Source organism: Gymnoscopelus microlampas (genome assembly GCF_963454915.1).
Source record: "Gymnoscopelus microlampas genome assembly, chromosome: 22".
NCBI lineage: Eukaryota > Metazoa > Chordata > Actinopteri > Myctophiformes > Myctophidae > Gymnoscopelus > Gymnoscopelus microlampas.
The window spans coordinates 3,053,579-3,073,578 of NC_139959.1; the positions used below are offsets into that span (position 1 = coordinate 3,053,579).

General features: G+C 44.6%; 1 protein-coding gene across 1 annotated transcript in view; it reads right to left on the minus strand.

The window, feature by feature from the left end:
* The window catches only part of adarb2 (adenosine deaminase RNA specific B2 (inactive)), a gene marked incomplete at both ends in the record, with an annotated part of 264,867 nt that overhangs the window by 1,162 nt on the left and 243,705 nt on the right, over positions 1-20,000 (minus strand). The window contains 2 exons of the mRNA XM_084049189.1: positions 4,548-4,729; positions 15,794-15,975. Of these exons, the coding sequence (XP_083905315.1) occupies positions 4,548-4,729; positions 15,794-15,975 (364 nt within the window). The remainder of the gene's footprint in view (positions 1-4,547; positions 4,730-15,793; positions 15,976-20,000) is intronic.

Genomic DNA, 20,000 nt, shown 5'->3' on the forward strand with positions numbered 1-20,000 from the left:
GCCAGTGTCTGTTACATAAAGTTTGGTAATGAAAATGAAAGTGCAGCGGGGTCTGCGTGCCGCCGTTAAAGCGGCGAGTGAGCTTGCCGCTCTTTTTTTTGATGAGATGCAGCAGACAGCTGCTGTCGCACTGACAGGCGGCCCACAGCATTATGTCTGACTGCAGGAGAGAGGAGATCCATCCAGCGTTGCCAGATTTTGTGCGAGAGAAATAAGCAACCAGGTCTATGAGAACAAGCCAAAAAAGAAGCGGCTATAGGCCACATGAGCACTTTAAACCTACACATACATCGGCTATTTGAAAAATCTACAAGTCTGTGGACAAACACATATTAATTTGGGGGGTTTCCTTGACATGAAAATGTTTGAGAACCACTGGTTTAAACAACATTATAAGAGGCAAGCCCAAACAAGCAACTACTAAACAACTCTGTGTGTGTGTGTGTGTGTGTGGTTCGAACATTTGGTGACAGGGTTCGAACATTTGGTGACATTTACGAACAAACCTTCCAAACTTTGTTTTGTTTGTTTAATTATGTACTTGTTGTGGGTATAGGTTTATAAGGGTAAACAAACCCACGTTATTACGTAGGTCTGGTCTTTGAGGACCTAATTATATCAGGGCTGACGGAGAAGTCTATGTTCACTGATGATGAAATATTTGGCCGTAGGGAGACTTTTCAATCTTCATAATCGTCATTTGTTAATGTTTGCTGCTTCTCCCTCTTTTAATGTAGCCCGCCCCGAGTCGACGTTATCAACACTTTGCTAGCAATGCTAACCTACCAACTAGTAGTATCCCCTTCTGGTATGTGGCTGTGCTACATAGGGTTGCCAACATCCAGAACTGGAGAAACGGGACACATGCACGCGCGCGCAGCGCGCGTGCATGGGTCCCCCGTGCGCGCGCGAGATTTTTTCCGGGTTTCCCGCGGATAAAGTTACTTTTTTTTGTTACTTTATTTCGGTTTTAGGGTTAGGGTTAGGGTTGGGAACAGGCTGACATGCCACACAAACAATGATGCCGTTCCCACCGGAGAAAATCTCACACACACACACAAGCACTCGTGCGAGCACTGTGCCTGCCCTGTCAACTGAGCGGCCCTAGCGCCCATCTCATAAAGCACACAAACACGCAGCCAGACACTGCAGTGTGCGCAAACAGAAATATATTTTTTATTTTTCCCTTTACACCGGAGTCCGGGACAAACAAAGTCCCGTACGGGACACGCCCCTTTTGGCTCAAATACGGGGCGTCCCGGCTAATACGGGACTGTTGGCAACCCTAGTGCTACATCCCCTCCTTGATAGTATGACGTTCAGTTAATCCACGTCCTGCACACACACACACACACATGCTCTCAAGACGTCAGCACCACTACCCTAAACATGTAGTATTGTTGTTAGTTGAAATAAACACCGAAGTGCCCGGGAGGAAATGGACTATTAGGGGAAGAGCCAAACCGAGTACCTGTTTCTACACAATTCTTTACTGAATTGGTTCCCAGATTCTGCACACACAGACCGTTTCCTTTCCTTATCCTTTCCATATCCTCTCTAAACTGCAGAGTAGCCTCACAAGCAGTAGTAGACAGTAACAAAGTACATTTACTTGAGTACCGTACTTGAGTAAAAGTGTACTTTACTTGAGCATTGTACTAAAGACACATCATGTACTTTTGACTCCACTACATATCTATGAAGGTTGTCGTTACTTTTAACTAGCATATAGTAGCTTTGAAGCCAGCTGTTGATTCTACAAAGACATGCATACTTGAACTCAAGCGTACTCCGTTTCTGTCCACCACTGTGAGTTTGGATAATTGAGACGCTTGTGAACATGGAGGTAGATCAGAGAATCCCACTGCTTGATTGATTGTTAGCTTGGCCTTTCTGTTCTTCCTGTGACTTCTGCTACCATTCAACTGTGATGGCAGAATCTACCAGCAAGCAGTTAACTGCTTTCTGCTGCAAGACAACACAGTAGATGCTGGGATTCCTCGTACTGGCAGACAAACGCAAAGACAAGTGCTCCTGCAGAAACCGTTGAAGAGTACTCTTGACCACATCATCACATAGTTTGATGGCCAATTTACCTCCCTGTTGGTGAGCTCCTTCAACCCTGCTTGAGCTAGTTATCTCCGCCAGAACGGACTGGCTGGGGGCGGGAGATTATGTTTTTGTCTGACTGTGAGAAGCTAATCTCGGGCACCACTGGAACTGAAACTTTGCACGCACCCTTATTTTTTTTTCTAATTAACCTCATGGTAGCTAGTGCTATACCAGGATAACTTGAAAAAGAGAAAGGCGAGCAGTTCACAGTTCACATCGGTATCGGGTGCACAGTTCTGGTAGAAACAGTATCTTTGAAAAGATCAACAGCACTCTCTTATTTATTGTGTAGCCCCAGCAGCAGATCACTCGGCCCAGTGTGAATAAAAACACATCAGACATAATTGGTGTCACTTATAAAGGACCACATGACTTTTTGTCACATCATAGTGCAGAATGTTCCACATGTTGGTCAAAACAAGAGAAAAATATTAGAAAAAACAATAGAACAATGGAATAACATAATGTAATATAACATGACAAGTCTTCCAATTCTTATGACTCAGATTTTAAAAAATATATAAAATCGCATACAAAGAACAGATTATGTTCTTGATATCCATGTTCTTGCCTGTATGTGGGAGTGATACTACATTATCTTTACACAATTAAAACATGGGAAGTTGTCCGTAGGCAAATCGGACATAACATGTTGCGTGGGACACAACAGTCCGCTCTTACTAAGGAGTCCCTTACATTTTTGAGAACTTAAAGTTAGGATTTCAGAACATAAAAGTAATATTAGAAAAATATATGAGAAATCGCCAGTGGCTACTAGTAATTTTAATCAAAATCAATGCACTTTCCCACACAAACGCTGTCTGTCATACAAACTCCCCTGTAGCTTCCTTGTGTCCCGATGACCGCTCCAGTGCACCCCATGCCTGACAGAGTCCTGATCAGGCAACCAGGTCTGGCAGAGATCTGTACTCCGAGGAGCACACTTTTCTAGTTCCATCTGTCTAGTGCCAAGATGGTGTTGGAGCAGACATCTATTTTAAATTGGAAATGAATAAAGACGACCTCCCTTCACCAGAGATAATAGAACAAGAGCAGACACGACAGGAACAAAGACAGGCCAACCTCCCAGCATGCAATCAAGAAGTGTGGGTGGCGCTCGGGTGGCGCAGTGGTAAAGTATATCTGCCCGGCGGACGTTGTGGGTTTGAATCCACCGTGGTGCATCCGGTTTGTCGAGCATCTATATGAACACAAGCCTCCCCTGGCCCGTGATCAGGGGAGGGAAGCCGGGCGGGGAGGGTGTCTCTACATGTATTACTATATGGGCTAGAGCGGCACCTGTCAGCAGGGAGTGTTGTGCGGGAGAGTAGAACGAAGGCTCTACGTCCTCCCGGTGGGGGCTCCTCACTGGCAGGTGAGTCAGTAGGATACATCAGCAGAGACAACACACAGATGTGTGTGGGGCGGAATGAATTGGCATAACGACTAAATTGGGGAGAAAAATAGGTAAAAAAGTTTGATCCTTTGATTTACCCGAATGTTCACAAGCTTCTCAATTAGCCTGAACCCTTTAGTGACTGTGACAGACTGTGATGGTAAACAGAAAAAGAAATAGAAGAATAAAGAAAGCTGCCTTCTTTTTTTTGTTATTGCAGTTCTATGCTGAAGTTTTTATAGGCATTTCTTTAGGCGTTGTTCTAGTAAGTCAGTGCATTCGGTAGGTGGTTTCAGAGAGTTACGACTCGAGGTCCTGTAAAATGCATTGTGAATACAATACAGTAATGTGTTGATATTAAGAAAAGAACATTTAGTTTTACTAGTATTCTTTTTAAAGCAAGCACTCCAGCACTTTAACTCAACTCAACTTTGACAGGGCAACTTTCACTTGTAGTGGAGTAGGGATGCAACAGTTAATCAAACTAATAGATTCAATTGATTACATAAATAATAATTGATAATCAATCATTTAAAAAATACATGATCCCTACTTTGTGCATGTCATTATTATCCGATCTACAAGCTCACAATGTGTCATGATGTCAGTAACACATCTTTTCTTTCTTATTTTTGCACGACACCGTTGTTTGACAAAGAAGAACGCTTCATTTAATTCTTTGCTAAATAAATACATAAAAATAACATACAGTACAAAAAACACGCTTTCGGATTATTCGATTAATCGAAAAATGAATCAATTTAATAATCACTAAGTAAACAATCGATAGTTGAGTAATATTTAACCAGCAGTATCTATTCTTTGATAGATTCTTTTTTTTTGTACTTTAACCGCCGCTGCTCGCAAGCCAGAAAAAAATGGATAAATAAAATGATAACCAAACATCCGGACCTAATGTCTCTCAGACCCTTGCTAACATTGGGGGAAATACCTGGGAATGGCGTTCTTCTATGTAAACCCCCAAGTACAGCCTGTGGTACCTACAGAAAATGCATTTTTTGTTTTCCCATCGCCTCACCTTGCGGTACAGCCTGGTCCAGCGTGTGAACAGGATGTGCTTGCAGAGACGCGAGGGCGTCCCGGAGTCCCTCCTCCGTCCCGTGGCCGTGTTGACCACCTCCAGCTGACTGTCCCCTAGTGTCCAGTTCACACTCACACACGCTGCCTTCCCCGGCTGCAGGCACTCAGAGCTGCTCAGGCCTACAGCCAGAGAGAGAGATACAGAGAAGCAGTGGTTAGATAATTTACTTTTTTATTGTATTTACTTTAAATCAGGGGTCTTCAACGTTTTCAGGCCAAGGACCCCCTAGCTGAGAAAGAGATGAAGCAGGGACCCCCTCTATATTGTATAACATTGTGTTTCAGATTATGCCTTTTTTGTTTACTTGGTCTGCTCTTTTTTTCCCCTCTACACCTATACCTCTTTGCCAAAAATAGCCGATCTACAAGCAGCGCGAGGCGTTGTGAGCTTGTAGATCTGCTATTTTTGGCTAAAGTTCTCCTCAGAAAAGGGATGTTATGGTTCAAGTGGTTAAGGTAAAAAAAAAAATCATATCACGCAAAGATTTGGCGGACCCCCTGTAGTAACTCTGAGGACCCCCTAGGGGTCCCGGACCCCCTGTTGAAGACCCCTGCTTTAAATAAAAGCAGCCATATAAAAATACTAATACTAATAAGTAAAAGGCCATGTATTCAAAATGTTACTTGAGTAAAAGTGCAAATATACTTACAGTGCTCAAGTAAAAGCACTCGGATTTTTCCAATTTTGTCAAGTACAATATCTATATAAGTATTGGAAACTAAAAGTACCTCAAGATTTTACATAAGTACAGTACTTACAATGACTTCACCCATTTTCAACATACTGTATCTTCATATGATTGGTCCTCACTAATGCTCATTATAATATGGTACCACTGTTCTACTCACTCTGTGTCTCATAGAGGGCTGTGGACAGTTCAGAAACCCACCTACCAGTGATCATCGTTAGGCAGGTTTTTCTTACATAAAAAAAAGGAAGCTTGGATTCACCATTGATGATGTCACTGGTAGGCAGTTTTCTGAACCATAGATATAGAAACCTAGATACCTCATTGGCCTCTGCAGTTCATTGTAGCGACTGGTATCTCAATACAAGGCTCTTCCGCAAGGCTGTTTGACTACTGACCAATCACATCGCGTTAACTACTGGCCAATCACAGCGCGTCTAACTGACTAGTTGCTGCACGGCCGCCCCACCTGCCTCTGATTGGCCTACCGAACGCCCCCTTCTGCGACGCACACTGAAGTTTCCAGTTTGCCCTGCTGAAGCGGAAGGAAGTGGAAGGCTAGCCCAAGCCTTATATGGGCTAGCCCTGCGGAACAAGGAAGCGCGCCCGAGATACAAATACTTCAGAGCCGAAGGAGGCGTCTACCTTTATATGTCTATGTTCTGAACTGTCCACAGCCCTCCTATGAGACACATTTTAACCATTTTATGAGCATTCGTGAGGACCAATTATCTGAATATAGGTTGAACATGGCTGAAGTCGTCCTTTAACTAAATGTACTTGGTTACTTTACACCACTGACCGGAGTCCCCCAACGTTCTATACTTGATCTATTTTCCCCTCTACATCAAATCTCTCTGAGGTAGACCCTTGCCCTAAAACAGGGTTGTTGTATACTAGGGTTCGAGTGATATCCTGAGAAGATAAACTTACATCTAATACTGTACATGTTTTAAATCCAGTGGAATGCTGAGCATCAAATTAAACTTAATGCCAACACTATTTACCATGAAGAGTAGATATCAACATCCAAGTATGGTGAGAAAAATACATTTACAGGAACAAATCAGCATACAACTGCTGCAAGTGTTTTTCTATTGATGTGAGCAAAAGAAAAAAGAAAAAGAGTATTTTGTCCTTTTTTGAAATGCAACCTCTTTTTCTACCTCGAAATAAACTAAAGCATCAGAGCTACTGTAGCTGTTGGTGGTGGACTGACACTATCTAAGGGAGCAAGAAGGTTCACTTTATCAAACACTGTGTGTGTGAGTGTGTGTGTGTGTGTGTGTGTGTGTGTGTGTGTGTGTGTGTGTGTGTGTGTGTGTGTGTGTGTGTGTGTGTGTGTGTGTGTGTGTGTGTGTGTGTGTGTGTGTGTGTGTGTGTGTGTGTGTGTGTGTGTGTGTGTGTGTGTGCGTGCGTGCGTGCGTGTGTGTGTGTGCGAGCGCGTGGAAGATTGTCTGAGGTTGACTGTGAAAAGAGCAATATTCTTTCAGTGTCAGACTTTCACTGATCCTTACTATTTCCAATCCATTGATGCCCATTCTGTTCTGCTCGCTCTGCTCACATACTGTAGGTTAGCTATAATAATTAGGTATCCTAGCAGCCAAGCTCCTTGGAACGATGTTATTGTATCAGTTAGGATTTTTCTTCACTGCTAAAGGTATCTGGGTCTCAGAAACCCCTACAGTGCACTAACCTGGCAGATAGGATGGAATAAATATTGGACAATGCACCTGAAACCAGCCGAATGTTCACAATAACCATTCCGAATGGTTATTGTGAACATATGATTTGCCTGCATCACATGACTGACAATGGAATGCAACGGACATGCGTTCTCACTCCCAACTTCTTAATCCACTGGCTTCTGGCATTTTGTTTCATAGTGCCATTTTGGGTCATGGACGGCTTTTTAGGTTGACGCGCCAGTAAAAAAAACATTTAAAACAAGCCAGGCACCGCCAAGAAGTGGACTTCAGTCCCCTGAGGCAGGCCTGAGTGAGGTGCTAGCCGTGCGAGTGCCTGTGTCCGCTTCTGGCAACTCATCGATGTCTGAGTCGCATACCGATAGACTTGGAACCATGAATCATGTGCTCCTCGTCAACATGGGACACGATAGGAAAGCCTGAAAACATCAAAGTGGCCGCACACACGTAGCCCAAGTGCCAACTTTTATTTGAGGACGCAGAGATGAAAAGACCAACGTTCCGGACAGATACAACTGCCTTCTTCAGGTATATCGGGAAAGCCTGACGTTTGACAGGAAAGCCTGTCAAACGTCTGACGCATGGAGAGAATGCATTGAACGTGAAAAGTCTTTTTGTCTCTTTTCTTTGCTGCTGCTCGACTCTGGTGGGGATCGTCTTCATGGACTAGTTCCCCGTGCGGTTGTTTTAAGCAAGGTCTTTCCAGTAAGAACTCTTTAATGTTGACTTTTTTAGGTTGTTCCTGATGTTTTTCTGATCGCTTTTTATAAAATCTAAGCTCGTTGGCCAGTACTTATTTCCAGGGCACCTGTTTTTGAAGGCAGGTGTCAGGCATATTTTGTATTACATGGCCTGACCATTTCGGTTTCTCCAGAGGGTTTCTAATATCAAAGTAACCTTGACAACAGTATGGTGTGGCAGTGCGGACCAACCTGAAAACCTCCTTACCCTAAACGCTGTGTCATATGATGCAATATGCTGTGCCTATAGGAAAGAGCTCTGGTTTCCCAGGGCTTAAATGTAGGACAGGTTTCCCAAAGTAATCTTTGTGTGAAGGTCACATTCGCCCCAGCGGTCCCACTGAACAATCCAGAAAGTTGCTTTGGGGAAAACAGAACCTCAGTCTCTGCATGCAAATTAAAGTCAGTCACTTTAAAAGAGACATTCTATAATAAACACACAAATAACCCTGATTACAGAACTGAAGGATTGTTGTTTCCTTCTCTCCAGCAGACCAAATTTAATCTTGTCCAAAATTCGCTTAACCTCAGATCGAATGCCTGGATGCGCTATGTCGTACCCACTACTAAATCTGAGGCAGGGAAAAAAAACCTTGCGTTTTTTGGGCCTTGGTCATGGAACGATCTACAGACCAGATTAAAATTGGCTTCATTGATCCCTCTAGTGTCTTTTAAGAGGATTGCCATGGGCACATTCTCCAACCATTGCTCCTGCTTTGACAAGTAGCAATTGCTGTGATCTTAGTCTTATATTAGTTTATTAGTTTTATGATGTATTGTTGTTATTAGTATTTTAAATAGTCTGTATTGGTGCTATTGGTAGTAGGTCTTTGGTATTACGGATGTCATGTTTGTCTTTGTTTTGTTATGTCCTGTATTGTCGTTACTGGCAGAGCTGTGTAACATTTTATTTGCCTCTTCTCTTGGCCAGGGCACACTTGTAAAAGAGACACTAGTCTCAATGTGATTTCTCTGGTGAAATAAAGGTTAAATAAAAAAATAAAAAAACTACCTTCTTCAATTTAACAAATACCGCCACCCTTCCGATGTGACGTTCCTTGGGGCTAAACACATAGGTGAGGTTTTGCAAAGCTGAAAAGAAAACCAAGTCAACCTGCATGATGCTTTGATTTAGAGAGAGAGACAGAGAGAGAGAGAGAGAGAGAGAGAGAGAGAGAGAGAGAGAGAGGGGGGGAGATATGATGCACAGCATGCACAGTACATGAACATACTGTAGTGTTCCAGTCATACTGCGTGCGTGCGTGCGTGCGTGCGCGCGCGCGTGCGTGCGTGCGTGAAAGAGAGAAGTAGACAGACAGACAGATAGTCAGACAGAGGAAGAGCTCGAGGTTAAAAGCGAAGGAAAGATGGAGTGAAATATGACAGAGAGAATAATGTGCAACAGATTGAGTGACGGCGAGAGAGCTAGAGAGAGAGAGAGAGAGAGAGAGAGATAGAGAGAGAGAGAGAGAGAGAGAGAGAGAGAGAGAGAGAGAGAGAGAGAGGAACAACCTCAGACATGTTCAGTACAGTGTATTGGCAGGTGTTGCACCAATTTACATGTGTAGATTGTGTGTGTGTGTGTGTGTGTGTGTGTGTGTGTGTGTGTGTGTGTGTGTGTGTGTGTGTGTGTGTGTGTGTGTGTGTGTGTGTGTGTGTGTGTGTGTGTGTGTGTGTGTGTGTGTGTGTGTGTGTGTGTGTGTATGTGTGTGTGTGTGTGTGTGTGTCTTGGGGCAGCATCCACAACCACAGCTCAAAAATCACCCTGTCACCATCCTCCCCCGTGGGATCACCAGCCAGCTAGCGTCGTCGTCTACTGCGACTCGCTGTCGATGCCTGGCGCACGTCTCTCCATATGGATGAGGTGACACCGTTGAGGTGCAGATGACAGGAGTTCACAGGTTGAGATGCTACCTCAAGTTAATGCGAGGGGGTCTCCGAGCGATTATTAAAGGTGTCTGCTGCTCGTGCAGATTTGTGAAGAAATGTAGCAGTCCCAACTTTCTCCAAGAAAACTTGGGAGAGAGAGCTTCTGTTGCCGCTTCTGCTTCATAATATCCTGCTAGGATATTGTTCACTGTTCGAGCAGAAACCTTGTATCTCCATATTTCAACTTTTTATGTTTTTTGTCTTAACCCATTAAAACCGGGAACGCATCTGTGTAACCACTTAAACCATTATTTTATACTTTGGCTATTTGTTAAAAGTTTTGAACATTTGCGCAAATCTTTGAATATATATATTTTTAAAGCAAACATTTTAACTCAAATCTTTGCTTCTGAGGGGGGTCCCTGGTACAAAATATCTTCAGAATGGGGGTCTGCAGCCAAATACATATAACTTTGGAGGTCCTTGACATGAAAAGGTTTGAGCACCACTCATATAGTAACATAAGTTTTTCAGAAAACTGTTAGGATTTAGAAGACATTTGTAGGCCTTAATGGGTTAATATAATGCCCTCCTTCGTAGTGCCAAAATGACACACAGAATATAGGCAAATAGAGGTATAGTGAATATAGCTGAATATAGGCGATCTACCAGCTCACCACGTTGTGAGATTGTAGATCTGCTTTTTTCCACTATCATTTGAAACCTTTTGAAAGTGAAAGTGGTTATGTGTGTCTGTGGGTTTTTATAAATATTTAACCAATGGAAAGTATTAAGAAGAGCTTGAGACTAAATAACAACTACAATGGATCCATTGGAACACAGGTTCTTATTCCCATTTCCTGAACGGTTTTGGACATGTACAGTTCAAGGTTTCCACTTCTGCAGTATTAGTGACGGGAGAGAGAGCCAGGCGAGAGTGGCTGACATGACATGTGGTGCAATTCATGAGTCATAAACGTATGACGTTTATCCACGACATCAAAGTGTACTTTTGACTCCATTCCTTTTCTATGAAGGTTGTCGCTACTCTTTGCCGTTTCCTCAAAGGAGGAAACCACTCATAGTACCCAGACTACCCACTCTCAATGATGGCTGTATAAAAAGCTTTCAACTGGAAAGAACTTAGCCGGCAATTGGTGGTAATGGCGACAGATGTATACTTCTGGTCTGGTATATTTTTAAATAATACATAACTGCAATCAACCTGTCGCTCAAGGTAAATACAGTAGAGCCCTACTACCTATTTATAGATCTTCAAGCCCAAGAAAGGGAAGAATGAATAAATTAAAACTTCTGCTGAAGGAGGTTCTTCAACTCTGAACAGCTTGACCAGGCAGAGAATTCTCACTTGTCGCCACTAGAGACGTGTCTCACCTCATTTGAGATGGACAGCACAATACGTTATTCCCAACAAGTTGTTTACGTTGACTGCATATTAGTACACTACCATATGTATACACAGACGACTAAGGATTCATGGCCAAGCGTCCATATGTGGGAGTGAGAATGTGTTGAACATGTTGGACCCATTTGTCCGGTGGAACAAGAGACACACGGTTAAAACAGTGGGTAACTATGGTGGTTCAAATTTGACCGTATTCCTCATTTGTCTACACCAGTGGTTCTCAAACTGCCCTATAGTGTGTAGCAAAAAAATCCTGAAGGGGGCGTCAACAGGTGTCACTTGGTAGCGGCGGACATCTTGGTGGGTCATAAACAGCTTGACTTAACATTGACTCTTACCACCCCAATATGTCTGCAGCTACTATGCCACGCCCCCCCCCCCCCCGCCCCCTGTGGTGACGACACGTGGTTGCCAGGCACTTTACGGACCCATAACTCTGACAGTGTGCAAATGGTCCCATTTGTACACTGTCAAATTTACCGAGACCTATAAGGCTCCACTTGGCTCCCAACTATCAATAATTTGATAGGATTCCTCAAGGAGGGATAGGATCCCTCAGGGATCCTATCTAACCCACTTTTAGAACCCCTGATTCTACACCAACATGTGTAATCGCGACAGACCAGCTTTTCTTTGTGCCTTTTATAAAACCAGAGCCAGACTCCTGAGCTTTCAACCTTCCCTTTAGTTTAAGCTGTTTGTTTATGACATCAGCCATGAGCGACGGCAGCCTCGCAGGTTATCACCAGACAGAGAGATTATTTCAAGACGCGCCGCGAACAACAGTCACCCTTTGATCTCGCCCATCTGACAGACAACTTGTTACAGCCGATGTACAATACCATTATACATGCCTACAGATTGTCTGCTGCCTGCCAGATTCATTCTAACCCAGCCTCACTCTTCCATTCTCCCCTGTTCCAATTCCTTCCTTTTCTATAGCCGCTCGGCGCCGGAATGAATCGTCTGCCACAATAACAATCCTCGGAGTCTCTTATTGCCTGTCCTGTTCTTCTCTTGTACAAACGCACCTCTGTGAACAAAAGACCCTCTCTCCACCGTCTGCCCCCCCTTCCTTCCTTCGTTCTTTCTCATCCTCTCCTACACTTCCTTTCTCTCTCTCCATTCACGGCTCATTTCTTCCCTTCAATAGACCTGACTGCTGTGTCTCCGTAATAGCCAATTTGATTTTTTCCCCCTACTGAAGTCTTGATCAGTTTCTATTCTTTATTCTGTTATGGCGAATATGAGGGAGCGTGACTCAAGTTATGAATCCCTTATGGGGTTCATAAATGGAGGAACATCATGCACACGTTCATATCAAGTCTACGATGTGTTTACGCTGTGCTATCGTGTTACAGCATAACATGCACACATGTGTGCTTGTGTGGGCACATCAACCATAACAAACACATCATCACACGCCTCAAATCCACCCCGGCATTCATTCATATTTTCCAGAAATAACCCAAGACATAAATGCTAGTTTGTTGATCTGGTAGACATGGGGCTGGAAGGAGGTGGTGGGGTCAAGGATGGCTCCATCATTACCCCCTCCACCCAAGACCGTAACATTGAATTCATCCTTGACCCCATCACCACCTTCCATGTCAACCAGATCACCGCAAAAGCCTTTATCCACCTCTAAAACATTGTCTGCTTCCGACCCAAACTGTTACACACTGCTGCAGAAACACTGAACCATGCCTTCATCACGCATCCAGACTTAATGCTACAGACTCCTTAATGACTTAATGACCTCATTGTCCTCAACAAACTACAGTATATACTAAACACTGCTGCCCGCCTACTCACCAGTACCCGCTCAAGAGACCACATCACAGAGGTCCTCCATGACCTTCACTGGCTCCCACTCGGCCATAGCTGACATAGCTGAGTGGTTAGTGAGCCTGCCTGGGGAGACCAGAGCCCCTGGTTGTCCCAGGTACGATTCATAGGCCAGGCCAGCAATGTGTCGATGTGTGTCCCTGAGCAAGACTCTTAACCCCTAATTGCTCCCTGAGCGCCGCACAGTGGCTGCTCACTGCTCCTAATGATTATAGGATGGGTAAAATGCAGAGGACAAATTTCACGTATGTGCAAATATACAGTGATAAATAATGAATTACATCAATCAATTACTCCACACAAGGTGACTGCATTCAAAGTACTACACAAATGTCAAACTGTTTGACAGGGCAGAAATCACAATTAGGTGATTAATAATTAACAATTCTTGCACACGGTTCTAAAACTCTTGCACCCCCCAGCATTGTGCTGCCTGTCACCAAACTGCGGGGTGAGAGTGAAGGACACGGCCATCGATGTGTTTAGCCCTCCGGCGGGCAGGTGGAGCTGGGCTTGGCTATATGTGATAAGAGAGAAGGGCTACGCGTGCTCCCCTGGAACTCAGACCTCGATCCTCCCTGGGCGTCCCTTTTAAATAAGCTCCCTGAACAGGAGGATAGGTCACACAATAGCACCAGGATCTCATCACGGCCAATAAAAGAGATGAGGTGGAGATCAAAATGTGAGAGAGGGACTGATATGTACGCAAACAAGAATGCAAGGAAAAGGCAATCTGCCCCTTTCTATTCTCTCTCTCTCTCTCTCTCTATCCTTGGCCCTTTCACATTCAATGGCTGTCTGATAAGGGTAGTGATTATATTGATTCAATGTAGGGCCACCTCCACTGCCCCCCCAAAACTCGGGGGGGCAAACTCGGCGCACACATCGGCAAGGGCTCGAGTGAGTGCGGTGCCCGCAGACAGACTGGTACAACGGGTACTCTGACAAAGCCCCGACACTATGACTCAGATATATCGGTCGGATCGGCGGTGCGACGTAGGTGTGAGGGCCACGTAGCAGCCCAAACTCTAGATGTGAGGGCCGCGTAGCGACCTGAACCTCTAGTAGGACACAAAGTCTGCTAAATAATTTATGGTAACATCCTGCTGAGTCGTCTTCACGTTTGCCGGCTGTACAAAACATTCACTTCTGAACCCCTGGAAAGAGTCTATCCCCATTTCAATACACTAGACCCCATGGGAGATGGATTGCTGAGGGCAACACCTACAGTACCATCAGCTCCCAGTACTTACCGCACGACTTGCCGCACCCAAGCCATGCTACTCATAGGCTGAGTTGGCGGTGCCCGGGATCGAACCCATGATCTTGTGGTCCAAAGGTGAGAGCTCTACTCTAAGTTACCCAGAACAATGACACAAACGGCGTACTTTCTCTGATGTAACATTTAACTAGAAACGTACAGTGTACAGACAGCGACAAACAAACTACTGTTGTGCATGCTTTTTGTATATGAATAATGGAAGAGCCGTGTTTGCACAAGATCTCATATTAACTGCATTCTTTATTATCTACTTCATTTGATTTAAAGCTCTGTGCAAGTGGAATTAAACGACTCCTGTCCTCAAAGCCACTGAACAGATCATGAAAAATGCCTCCTGTGGTGTTCGCAGAAACCACTGCCGCAGGTTCAATGATAGATTCCTTGTGGCTATCGTTTCGCCCCGAGGGCAATTCAGTTTCAGCACAATTATCAATCTTGATGAGGACAGGCCTCACAAAATATTCATCCTCATGGCACCCAATTACCCGGAGCAGTCCCCTGCAACTCAGCCCCACAAAGAACTTATATGCCCTTCACACAGTGTCACTGAGAATGGGAGGCATAATACATATTAGAGTTCAGTTTGAAAGCTGGAGTCACGTGAATCTGATGATATATATATATATATCTCATCCGCATGTAAGATGTCAAAAACGTGCTGAATGCATCATCCTCAAGTCTATCGCAATTTTGGACAATATGGAAAAGAAAAGTTGTTTTCGTGGAGTTTGTTCTTCCTTTATGATTGTGTGTTCTCCAGACCTTCTGCGCGTTATCACAGCTCCGCTGCTCTGCTCGAAATCAGCTACATCTGGCTTAGATCTGACTCCTGATGCACTGTCTCGGATTCTCAGATGGTTGGATATATTGGTTATTCAGATGTTCCATTATTCATCGCCATATCACAACCAAAATCCACAGTCGGAAGTAATAATAGAAGGAGTAGAAGAAGTGCTAGACAGATTCCTTGTTGATGGTCTGTGGATGGACTGTTTTTGTGATTTTCTTTTGTATGACATTTTGCAAATGTCTTAAAAAGAAAACCGTCAATGACATTTTGCCAGTCCTCCCAAACCTCATTTAAGAGACTCATAGAAGATAGAAGGTCATTTGGGAAAAATTGCTTTTAGTCATGTCTAGACCATAAGTACACACTGTCAGCCACAGTTTTCAGTAAATTGAAAGTACCACCAGCGGTCCTTGAGGGGGTTCCAGGTGGTCCCCAGCTAAATGATGGAGAGTGAGTTGGTAACCAAATGGACCGTTATAGATCTTTAACTCTTGAGAGTGTAAAATTAAACCAAATGGACCCTTACAGGTCCATTTGGTTTAATTTTACACTCTCAAGAGTTAAATTATTCTTAAACATCTGCATTACTTTATTAAATAATTGTTATTGTGATCAGCGTCTGCCTGTTATCTCTCTTATGGTACCAACATCAATACAGCATGGTGGAATTGTGGGCAAAATCAACAAAATATTCTAGGTTTTGGGTCTGAGAGGCTAAATCTCATCAAACGGTGGTCCGTGGCTCAAATGACGCATAAATCATGGACCTTGATATGAAGAAGGGGTTGAAAACCAGTGCTCTATAGTGTGTGACAGCCCTCCCTGTGCCCTTACCGCTCAGGAGAGGCTGGTGGCGTCGGTAGGAGGCGGGCAGAGGACCCAGGCGTTCCTGCCTCTGACTCAGCACCCTGGCCAGGTGACCCGTGTGGCGCAGGCTGCCCACCGTCACGCTGTGCAGGTAGACCGGCCCCACAAAGTGGCTCAGCAGTGCCCCCTGCAGGCCAAGGATGTTCCATCTGACGGGAAGGGGCGAATGACAGGAGCAGAAAGGGAGAGAGGACGGAGTGATGAGAGAGAGAGAGAGAGAGAGAGAGAGAGAGAAGAGAGAGAGAGAGAGAGAGAGAGAGAGAGAGAGGGGGGGGGGGGGGGGGGGGGGAGAATTAGGGTTTGTGAAAAGAAAGCGAAAGGAAGGAGTGAGATGGAACAGGTGCATGGTGGTGAAAGGAGAGGTGGGACGATGGGAGGACAGAGGAAGGAAGAGGGAGGGAGGGAGAGGAAGACAGAACATAATGGAGAGGAGGAGGAGGAGGAGGAGAAGAAGAGGAGGGGAGAGAGGAGAAACCAGGGAAGAGATTGGGGGGGAGGAGAGAGGAGACAGCAGAGCGTCAATGACAGGTGGAGACAATTTGATCACTATCTCAGAATGGGACGTGATGAGTTAGCAACCAGCGCTTGACGGACAAGCGCGCGCACGCACGCACGCACGCACGCACACACACACACACACACACACACACACACACACACACACACACACACACACACACACACCCCTCCCCCTCTGACAACAACAACAAGGTCAAAGCATGGTCACTCATGGACACAGGACACATCATCATGTATTGTTATCTGTCAGTGAGGCTAAGGCACTGTGGCTTCCAGGACCATGGCAGTCACCTCCACGTTATTCAGGACACATCCACCAAGGGATTTAACTAATGCTGGGCTGCAACCTTTATAGGGGCTGTGTGTGTCCACAGAGAACACCTTTTGAGTTGGCAGCGCCAGTCTTCCATGTATTTCTATTGTAAAGAAGCGCTGCTGCGCACCTCTTCCCAACACCGACCATCGCGATTCAGCGCTCTCGGTGCCCTGGGTGCTTCAAACATTGGTTGTGATACTGATAAATATGTACTTAAAGTATATATGTCTGTCACTGAATGATTGGAAAAACAGTCAAAAAGGTGCACTCGTTTTCAGCCGCGAGGGAGCACGGGAGGTGAACCCGAAGAAAACGAGCACTCCTTTTTTCAATCATACTGTAACATATACGTAAGTTCCATTGATCCAAGCCGCAACACAATCGATTGATTTAAATAAACATGCTCTGAAAATTCGGCTGCTGTGGTCAGATGGGTGGACCGCAGACGCTTTTTGGAGATTTTCAAGTGGGCCCTGATCCAGAAAAAGATTTAGATCGAACCACTGCTTTATATATCCAGAACCAGGCCAGCTGGATCCATGCCACATTCTGTTGAAACCCCCCCTCCATTTAACCAGCGAGTGCTAATTTATGGATGGATAAAAAATGATAATTACTCTGTTTATTATTGTTTCTGCCCTTGAGAGAGAGAGAGAGAGAGAGAGAGAGAGAGAGAGAGAGAGAGAGAGAGAGAGAGAGAGAGAGAGAGAGAGAGAGAGAGAGAGAGAGAGAGAGAGAGAGAGAGAGAGAGAGAGAGAGCAAAGAGAGAGAACTAACAGGTGGAGAGAGCCAAGCATACATCTCCTTATGAACCTGTATGCTGCTGTGTACTCCCCCTTGCATTGGGCTAATGAACTTACGGGGAAGCATAATCAGAGAGGCACAGCATTGTGCCGCTAATTTTTAACATCATTGTTCTTTTTGTTAATCAATGTCTCTTTATCGTGGATGCAATTATGAAGGGGTGTGATATCCCCCTCCCCCGCCCCCCCCCAGTCCCATCCTGCCTCGTGTCCCGTGTTCCTCCCCCCTTTCATGACTAATAATCAGTCATTACGGCTTCTTTTTGCTTTCCCCCAGCAGTCAATTAACATCGACGGCTTTCCAGGAATCGCTAAATGGGGGAGCTCTCTCGCAGCCGGCCGAGTTTTTTACCTGCAATCTGTCGCCGAGATCTGTCCTTGCCTCTCAGACAAAAAGAGAAAGGAGGTCTGTTCGTGAACAGCCCTCCTCCTCCACCATCACCCCCTACCCCCACCCCCACACCCATCACCGCCCAGCTCTCTGCCCAAAAAAAATGAAATAATTTAGCCTGGAATATTAATTTACCCAGAAGAGCGACGGCGTGAATTAGAGACATCTTCTAATCTCATGCAAGAAAAGACAGCCATCTGGCCTGGGTGTGTAAATTTAAAAAGAGGAGACGCGGGGGTGAGTTCTCTCTAACTCTCTCTCTCTCCCCCTCTCCCTCTCCCTCTCTCTCTCTGTCTCTCTCTCTTTTCTCGTCTCCCTCCCTCCATCCCTCCCCTCCACTTCTCTCTCTTTCTCTCCTCCCTGCTGCCTCGGAGAGATCAGTAAACACCGACCGCTACAGTAAAATGCCTTCATCTACATATAAAGCCCTGTGGCAGAATAGCAAGAGATCACAGGGATATGAGAGATATTTAGAGGCCGTTCGTTGCTTAAATAAAAACACACGATGGGTTTAATCTAATATTAGCCGCGTGGCCAATCAGGAGCGTGCATGCGCTGCGCTGCACTGCACTGCTGGCACTTGGTTTGACCATCGAGTAAAAAACAACAATGACGAGGTACATTAATGTTGATGGTGGTGATCGCTGAATTCATCCGGTATAGTACATTAAATAGTAGTTATGACAATACGTATTAACCCATTCGATCCGGGAACGCATCTGTGTCACTTTAGATTTTAACTATCATCATTATTTTATACTTTGGCTATAGCTATACAGTAGCTATGAGCTTGTATATCTGCTATTTTTGAAAAATCACTAAAATGTGTGCAAATCTTTGAAGATATACATTTTTAAGCGAACATTTGTAATTCAAATCTTTGCTTCGGGCGTTCCTGGAACAGAATATTTTGAGATGGGGGTCTGCGGCCAAATACATATAATTTTGGGGGTCCTTGACATGAAAACGTTTGAGAACCAATGATATTATTATAGCAGCATACGGTTTTCAGAAAACTGTTAGGATTTAGAAGACATTTGTAGATGCGTTCCCAGATTGAATGGGTTAAATAGCTAGTACATAATATAACGATAATATTGTAATATGTAGTAGACAGTAGATATAAAGTGGGCGGGCCATGATAAAGTGCTGGCTGGAGGCCTGAAGGCAGAGGAAAGGAGGCTGTAAACTGACACTATAATGGGAGTGGGCTGCTGGCTTTTAGATGCCTGTGCTCCAACCTGACCTTGATGACCTGGCCCTCAGTGACCCATTCAATTTAATCATTCACTGCAATATATCGTCGCTGTCGGGTGGAAACCTTGTATCTCCGAAAAAGAAAAAAAAACCTGTGTTCCAATGGATCCAATATAGACAGTAACAGAGTAAATGTACTTGAGTATACTGTACTGTATAAAGATCTAAAGTAAAGAATCTCAGAATCTGTACTTTACTTGAGTATTAGATTTTTTTGATACGTATTACTCTTACTTGAGTACATTTCCGAGACAAATATTTTAAGGCTGTAAAGTACTGAGTACTTTACGTTTTTTTTTTCCTTCCCTAAAATGCAATTGGCCACACTTCTGCTCTCACACTAGCCGTGTTTCTGGCCTCTGTTTACTTCTACTTTTACTTTTACTTGTACTTTAATATATTTAAAAGCAATTACTTTTTTAGTCTTACTTGTAGAGCGTTCATTTACAAAAAAAGAATAAAAACAACTTAAAAAGTTGAAATATGGAGATACAAGGTTTCTTGCCAACAGTGACGATGCATTTATAAAAAAAGAAAGAAAAAGGGGCCACAGGAGGACAGGGCCGGACTGGGACCAAAATTCAGCCCTGGCATTTTGGTCCAGACCGCCCCCCCCCCGGGCCGTTTTGTCAACGGGGGGGGGGGGTTCACTGCTTCAGCCCAGCCCTGCACATGAACTCTGCAGCCGCACTGAGGCCCCTGCTGGAAAGCATCCCGGCCCAAACATAAACGTAACTAATAATTGGGCCGCGCGACCCGGAAATGACCGTAATAATCCTAAAACGGGACCGAAAATATAAAAAAAAAAAAAAAAAAAAAAAAATTGGTGGGGGGGGGGGGGGGCAGTGGCCCACTGGCCCAGCGGCCCACCGGGCATTTGCCCGGTAC